This window comes from Octopus bimaculoides, chromosome 10 (assembly GCF_046866305.1).
Source record: "Octopus bimaculoides isolate indiv1 chromosome 10, ASM4686630v1, whole genome shotgun sequence".
Taxonomy (NCBI): domain Eukaryota; kingdom Metazoa; phylum Mollusca; class Cephalopoda; order Octopoda; family Octopodidae; genus Octopus; species Octopus bimaculoides.
The window spans coordinates 25,695,073-25,703,787 of NC_142937.1; the positions used below are offsets into that span (position 1 = coordinate 25,695,073).

General features: G+C 34.3%; 1 protein-coding gene across 7 annotated transcripts in view; it reads right to left on the reverse strand.

Moving 5' to 3' along the window:
- The window catches only part of LOC106880784 (uncharacterized), a 274,817-nt gene that overhangs the window by 112,719 nt on the left and 153,383 nt on the right, over window positions 1–8,715 (reverse strand). For all 7 annotated transcript variants that reach the window (XM_089358464.1, XM_089358463.1, XM_089358466.1 and 4 more), the window contains 2 exons: window positions 5,834–5,917; window positions 1,291–1,500 (listed from right to left, as the gene is read on the reverse strand). In XM_089358464.1, the coding sequence (XP_089214590.1) occupies window positions 1,291–1,500; window positions 5,834–5,917 (294 nt within the window). The remainder of the gene's footprint in view (window positions 1–1,290; window positions 1,501–5,833; window positions 5,918–8,715) is intronic.

Here is an 8,715-nt window from a genome sequence, read left to right on the forward strand (position 1 = left end):
GGAAATAAAAGAAGAAAAAGAGTTTTTTTTTTAATTCAACGATTCCTCCCCTCTTCCCTAAAAAAAACAAAACAACAAAAAAGTGTTTGAGAAGCAATACACATGCATTCACATGTTCACTAACAGCATATATACATACATATATATATATATATATATATATATATATATATATATATGTATCTGCTGCATGTACATTGTACATATATTACACATATATTCAATGTTATTGCTTTAAATCATTTTAGTACTAACTTTTCCATGCTTGTATGGGTTAGAAAGAGTTTATTGAGGCAGATTTTCTACAGCCAGATGCCCTCTTAGTTGCCAAACTTAACCTGTTTCCAAGCAAGGAAATATTTTCTCATGACCAGACATGATTTTGCAGAATGTTGATAATGAACGACATTGTTTGTAAGACAGTAGCACTCGTGTACTATCATGCAATGTCAAGACAAGGAGACACAAACATACATGATGGGCTTCTTTCAGTTTCCTTCTACTAAATCCACTCACAAGGCATTGGTCTACTAAGGACTTCAGTACAAGCCACTTGCCCAAGGTTGCCATGCAGTGGGACTAAACCTGAAACCATGTGGCTGGGAAGCAAATACTAGCATAGCTCGAGTGTATGCCGCCTGGGGTGGCCCTTCCGTTTTCCACCCCTGGACCCCACAAAAACAATTATTGCCTACAGCAGACCCAAAAGTGGTGCCCCATTAAAAGTGTCACTCGGGGTGGACTGCCCCTACCGCCCCTTCCCCTAGCTACGCTAGTGGAAGCAAACTTACCAAACCACACAAGCTACACCTGTACATATGTTCACATGCTTACCATGATGATGAGGGTTCCAGATGATCCGATTAACAGAACATCCTGCTCAAGAAATTAACAGGCTGAGTACTCCACAGACACGTGTACCCTTAACATAGTTCTCTTATAGGGAAATTCAGTGCGAAACAGAATGTGACAAGGCTGACCCTTTGAATTACGAGTACAACTCATTTTTGCCAGCTGAGTGGACTGGAGCAATGTGAAATAAAGTTTCTTGCTCAAAGACACAATGTGCTGCCAGGATTTGAACAAATGACCTTACAATCATCAGCCAAATACACAAACCACTAAGCCACATGCCTTCAATACACATATAAACACTGGAAATATATTTACATGTTCACACACAGCACATATATTACACATATATTCTCATATATCCACAGCAAATACATCTTTTTACATGTTTACACACACAAATATTTTTAAAATAACTTAAAAGTAAGATTCACTTACTTTCATATCAACATTAGCTTCAGACAAAATCGAAGTGATGTCTTTCAGCCGGTTATTAGTCCATTGAACCATATTCATATAGGTAGTATTGAGCAAGTCCAGTTCTTCTCGGATAGTTTCAGCTCCATTTGGCTGGTCAGTACTTTGTTGTACATTGGTCTGTGATGAAAGCAGACTGTCTGCATATTGCTTCATTTTCTTGTCATAAATCTACAAAAAAGTGGCAAAGAGGAAAACTAAATCAGTCCCAGTGAAAATAGGAGACACAAATTAAGTGTAGAACAGATGTGGTGTTGTTCAAATCAGTCAAAGAGAGACTTTTGTGAAACTAAAAAGACTTTGTGGTATTTTTAGGTTATGAAAAAGACTTCATATAACTAGAGAGAGAGTGGTAGAGAGAGAAAGAAAGGAGCAACTAGAGGGAGGGGGATTCCATAGAATGGGAGACAAAGAGACTTTGTAGAACTAGAAAGACAAACTTGGTAAAGAGAGAGAGAGGGAGAGAGAGAGAGAGAGAGAGAGAAAGAGAGAGAGAGAGAGACCCCCCACTAAATTAGAGGGAGACAACTTCACAGAACCTGAGAAATTCCATTTACACAGGAGACAAAATCTGAAAAAGTATTCCCAATCTTATTTCTCTTAGATGAATTATATGATAATAATGGGAAACTTGCTGTTTATGAATTTTATTCTTTCGTATTTTTAATGATCAATGCCATGCTTTGATTGGGTCAATCCTGGAATGTCTCCAGAAGTCCTGTTTGTACAGATTCCATAATGCTGAATCTAAATGGTGAACCTATTTCTCTATGCTGGAGATACTCAACATGCCACAGAGAGCTGACAAAATATTGAACAGATCTAAACATTAAAACGGAACATGATGTTAGAAAACAACCAGAGAAATCAATATGATTAGTCTATTCATATCAATTATCATCATCTTTTAACATTCATATTCCATACTGGCATGGATTGGACAGCCCGACAGGACCCAATGTCATAATCCAATGTCTGCTTTGGCATAGTTTCTATAGCTGGATATCCTTCCTAATGCCAACCACAGAGTGCACTAGGTGCTACTTTTTTAAGGTACCAGCACTAGTGAGGTCACCAAGTATCTTACAAGACTAAGGTTATTACCAACTGAGCAGGAGGTAGCATTATGCTAAACAATAGAACCAGTGGTTCTCAACCAGGGTGCATATAAGATTTTATTATTAATGTTTATGCGAGATAAATTGGTTATACTTCTATAATAAACAAAATATTTTAACATTAAAAAAAAAAAATTCCTAATAAAATTTCATTATATAAAAAAAAAACCAATAGGCTATTTTTAACCCTTTTGTTACTGTATTTATTTTGAGATGCTCTGTTTCTTTCAATTAATTTAAAATATAACAAAGAACTTACTAAAATAACTTAATTATCATTAAGCTAGCATTAGGAACATAACTTATGAAAACAAAGTATCATTTTAGATAATTAAAAGTCTGCAGTGAACAACAATGGTTTTTGAAGAACACTTCATTCAAAGATTTTCAAAGAAGACATTGGTTAATATAAATATTCAAAATGTACATAATATATTTTATTTAGATAAATATCTAAAATATACAAAAATAAATTTGAATTCAAAACTACAAGACATGCACACATTTACAACAACAAAAACAAAACTTTTTTTTTGTTTGTTTCTGGAATACTTCATGATGCATGCTTGAGGAAGGATTCATGCAAATATCTTATGACATCTTGGTTCACATGCAGGTGCAATAATAACTACAAATACTAACAGTTTTACTACGTACACACACATCTACACACACACACATTGATATGTACATACACATACATAATCATTTACCTAGACTTGGTGCTGAAATGTCAACTTCACCAGCTGAAGGATATCTGATCTACAGAACTAATTACTGATATTCAATTTGGGAATAAATTTGGTCTCAAAAGTATATTTACACAAATAACAAGCTACCCTTCAGAGAAAAGAAAACCTATTTTCTCCACATCTTCATTCTTACAAAATCAATTTAAAATGTCATTATGGTAATGATTTAAAAGATGTCTGCATTAGAAGAAATACTGGGTTTGCTTCCTTGTATCAACTGTTCTTGACACCAGCACCAGGTCTTGTGTGGTTGAAGAATTTCACTATTATAAATCAATGAAGAACTACAGAGTATTTTAGATTGGACTCAAAGCACGACCTGAACACAGAAGTGTGAGTCAAGGAACTAGTTCAGTCAACTTTGCTACAACATTAAAACATTGCTTCTTCCTATTTGAGTAGACCTTATTGTGCAGTTTATAACAGAAGCTAGTTTTATCTTGGCCTTCATGGAAAGAAGGAAAGAAAAGAAAATGATCAATGACTTTAAATAATGTTGATCAATGAAACGTTTAAACACACGTGGTTCCCACTATTGCTTGCAGCTATTATAAGGGAGGTAATCAGGTCAATATGAAGCAGGATTATAAATGTGAAAACTGAAATTAAGTTTAACTTTAGCCCTTTCGTTACCACATTCCTGTTGAAACACACTTTGTTTCAATTTATTTTGAAAATAATGAAGAATTTAGTAAAATAATTTTCTCGACATTAAGCTGGTGTTTGGAAAATAAATTAACATGAAATTTTGATGGTAGATTCTAATTTAGATCACTTTAAAACAGGAAGTTTGTATCGTAGAACCAAGGGCAGTGTTAGAAGGGTTGATGTTAACAGTGTAAAGTTAATATAGTAGTTTTACTTAATCCTTTTGCAGTTCATTCAGTTTATAAAGAAGTGATACACAAATTTACAGAGATATATCATGTCCATGTTCAAGGAAGTCATCGCTTCATTGTTTCTGTAACATCAGCAAGGAATTTGATTAAAAAATTTACAATTCTGAATGTACAGAAGCAAGCTAACAACTTGGTTTTTTTCCCCCCCTTTTCTGCATAAACAATTCAGTAGTTACCTTGGTATTGTTCAGGTTTAGATGAATAAGACTTGAGAGTTTACACTACACAAGATAAAAATTTCTGAATTTTACATTTAGAATGAAGAAATTATTTTTCCATTTTCTTAAACCAAATTCTTGAAGGAAGTTATAAAAGGCCCAGGAAAAGTTGTTGCTGCACAATTCTAGTCAGTTGTACTCGAACAAGATATTTTACATGTAAAGTCTCTCTGCAATGTTGAACTTCAGTTTGTTGGAGACCATACTATGCATTATCATACAACATTAAGATGTATTAAATGCAGTGGTGGGAATGATATGGCAGTCTGCTATAATTTGGACACAGCTGTCATAATTTTAATTCAGTCATTTAAACTGATCACCATAGTAACCAGATCCCCTCAATACATCTAACTACCATCTTCGAAGTAGAACCAATACAAAGAATGATATCCCAAATGCTGCCATCTAAACTATATATATTTTTACTATACACTGAAGAGCTTTTTTTGTCAAATATGGTTTAGTATATTAATGATATATCATCTAAGTTAGGAAAGGTATTAAAAAATAACTATAAAACACGTATCAGTTTGTATATATATATATCAAAATGTTGATATATGACTAAATACATAGAACCTGATTGATTTTTTTAATTGTCATCAATGAAGCTTCCAGTAGCTGGATCTGAATGTCATTATCCAACAGCTGGTGATTGACTAGAAATATTGTTTCTTACCAGGTTTTGCTGATTTAGCCGAAATTTAAACAAGCAAGCACCAGTCACTATGTTCACTCAAGATAGACAAAGTTAAAAAGAGTAAAGATTTGAAGAAAGAATATGTATAAACATTTAGTAAGCTTGTCACTTAGAAGAAAGAGGCAGAGAGAATCTCTTAACTGAAAAGAAGAGCAAAACTATTTAACGAATAGCAATAGAGAGAAAATGGTTATGATTATTGGGAAGACTTTAGTTTGGCAAAAAAAAAAAAAAAAAAAAAAAAAGAGATAGTAAAAAAGAAAGAAAAAAAAGGTCTTTGGTGGTTAATATATTCAGGGAGACAGATTGGTTAGACATGAGTAATGGATTAAGATTTTGTGTGCTTACATTGAAAGCAAAATAAAATTAAAAAAATTAATTCAAGAAGTTTTTGCAATATTGGTGAGTTTTAAGAAACTCAGTTAAAACCATCCAATTTCATATTCTTTAAGGGACAAGCATTTGATAAAACATAAAAAAATCTTTTTTTTTTTTGGTTTGTCAAGGCAATTCAGCTTTAAATATCACATACATTAAAATGGAAATGTGAATACACACACAAACATACATAGCAATATAGAAACAAACAATTTTTTATTCAACATTTAACAAACATGCTAGAACTCTCTAAAAATACAAGAAGTTAACATTTTGTCAAGAGAGCTACATGCATTACTTTCTGTACAATATTAGATGCCAGCAAATAAACGCATGCAACTTGGTTATTGCCTATAAGTAAAACTGATCCAGGGCTAAGATAGTAATTGTAACAATAACATTCCGTATATCAAAACTTTAAAATTGATTAGCTTACCTTAGCCTCTCGGATATATTGTCCACCGTAACGATTCATTGCTTCTATCTGATGGCGCCGCTCTCCCAGAGCATTGTAGATTGCCTGTAATACCAACACACTTTATTTCAGAATAATAAAATAATAATAATGGTTTCAAATTTAGACACAGGGTCAACAGTTTGGGAGGGGAAGACGAAGTTGATTACATCAACCCCAGTACATGACTGGTATTTATTTTATCAACCCTGGAAGGATGAAAGGCAAAGTTGACCCCAGGACTCATAAGGCCTGAGCTTAACCCAGCTTCCATGGCATATGAGTGACTGAGATTACAGCATTCTCCCTGGAGGGGATGCTGGTCTGTCACAGGGTCAACTTCCCAATTATTACTGGAACTCATTTACAGCTAAGTATACTGGAGAAACACGAAAAGTGTTTTTGATCAAGAACATCATCTGGTCTGGGAATTGAAACCACAATCTTAATGCAACATCCTAACACCACACTAAAATATTATTATAGTTATTGATGAATAACTACTCTTTCAATGAAACTAATAAGCTTTTACAATGTTTTATTAAAGAGGAGAACATTCTTCTTTCAAATAAGAGATTTTTATAGAAAGAACATGTAAAATATGTTGAAGTGAGATGTTGCTTGCATGTAGAAATTGAAGTAGGTTGGCTTCCATAGTCATAGAAATGGAACCTTTGTAGAACCAATCCTAAATCTAACTGATATTCATCTCTATTCACAGAGAGAAATGTTTAACAGAAATAATGAAGAATATGAGAAGAAATTTCAAAATAAATATAAAAAGAAGAAAATAGGTAGAACAAGTCATTAATATATCTAATTTCCTTCTGGTGTCTGAGAATAAACCCGAAAATAGAAAAATGTTTAAAATAGAATGTACATGTTGTTGCTTGATATTTACACCTGTAGATGTAAAACCCAGAAAGTAACTAAATATTGATGGAATGATTGGGAGTTGAGGATGGGTTGGGGAATGGAAGATAATGTTGGATAGCAGTAAAATGTAGGTTTTATATATTAAAACTACTTATTGTGGAGGAGCAATGGCCCAGTGGTTAGGGCAGCGGACTCGCGGTTTCGATTCCCAGACCAGGCATTGTGAGTATTTATTGAGCGAAAACACCTAAAAGCTCCATGAGGCTCCGGCAGGGGATGGTAGCGAACCCTGCTGTACTCTTTCACCACAACTTTCTCTCACTCTTACATCCTGTTTCTGTTGTGCCTGTAATTCAAAGGGTCAGCCTTGTCACACTGTGTCATGCTGAATATCCCCGAGAACTACGTTAAGGGTACACATGTCTGTGGAGTGCTCAGCCACTTGCACGTTAATTTCACAAGCAGGCTGTTCCGTTGATCGGATCAACTGGAACCCTTGGCGTCGTAAGCGACGGAGTGCCAACAACAACAAATGAACTTATTGTAATACAGTGCTCAGGTGCACTACAGCTCACTGGAAAATGTAGCCAAATGTGCATGAACAGTACATAGAATCATGCACAGGAAGTGAACAGTTAATGGGTTGTTTAAAAAAAAAAAGGGTAGGGAAACACATCTAGAGTACTGTTGGTGAATTTCAGGAAGCATGAAAGTTTTGAAGGATGTAGTGTCCCAACAGGTAACAACTGATGCAGGTAGTTTATTCCATGCCTCAGCAATTCTAAGCATCAAAAAATGTTTCTGAATGTCACGGGTGCCATGTTGTCGTTTGATTTTGTAAGCAGGTCCATGGGTGTTAGACATATGGAATTCAAAAAGGGGTCCAAGGTTGTTGTTGTTGTTGGAAAGATGGTGGATAATCTTGTGGATGTCTACAATGGTGATGAGGGAAGGATAGATGCATGTTTTGTGGAATGTTAGTGTGTTACAATAATGGAGCACAAATGTGTTAAGTGGTAAGTTGGGTTACAAGAGGAATCAGATGTAATATGCAAGGGAGAAAATGGACTGATATGAATATGTGATGTGTAATGAAGGATGATAGTTGGGTAAAGAAGTGCCAGGTGATCCAAGTGGATCATGAAGGAGATGAAGAAGAACCACAAATAGCAAGATGCTGTGCTAGAAAAACCCAATCCAACCCAAACAACCATGGAAAAATCAAAGTAAAACATTGATGGTAATGATTACATATAAAATTAATGATTCTTAGAACAAAAAATGTTCCAAAACTAAAGAGTTTATTAAAAAAAATTAATGAAGCCAACCAAAAATGTACTGTTTCAGCCAATGTATTGTTATATTTAAATATCTCAGTGCTTAACCCGTTAATATTTAAGCCAGTCATATCCAGCCAAAATATTTTATGTTCTTCTATGTTCAAACCAGTCAGATCCAGCCTCTTACACTTATCCTGCATCATTTTAAAAGTAAATAAATTATATCATTGAAATCTCAAAGCTACAAGATAATGCAGGGTTAATTCAAAACTGTGTGAATAAATAAGGATTACATTTGACAGAATAAACTGAATGCTAAAAGATTGAATAAGTTTAGCAGTCTAAACTAGGATGTTAGCTGTATACATAAAATGCTTACATCTATGTAAGCTTTGAGGCTACTGGCATTTCATTCAAGTTGATTTTAAAATGTCTCATGGCTAATTGCAAATCATATTCAATCTGGCTGCTAGTTAGAGATTAGCCTCTAGTGATGAGATGACCCAGAATTTGGATCTGTCACAGTGTGTTCCTGTTAGAATAACACGTTCGCCATAAGCATTTTGACATGTACAATGAAAATCGTATTTTAGTGTGCTATATAGAGTTAAACATGAAATATTCGATATACACTACACACACACACACATCTATGAATGATAGGGACAGACAGACAGACAGACAAGTAAAGATGTAGGATAGATAGAC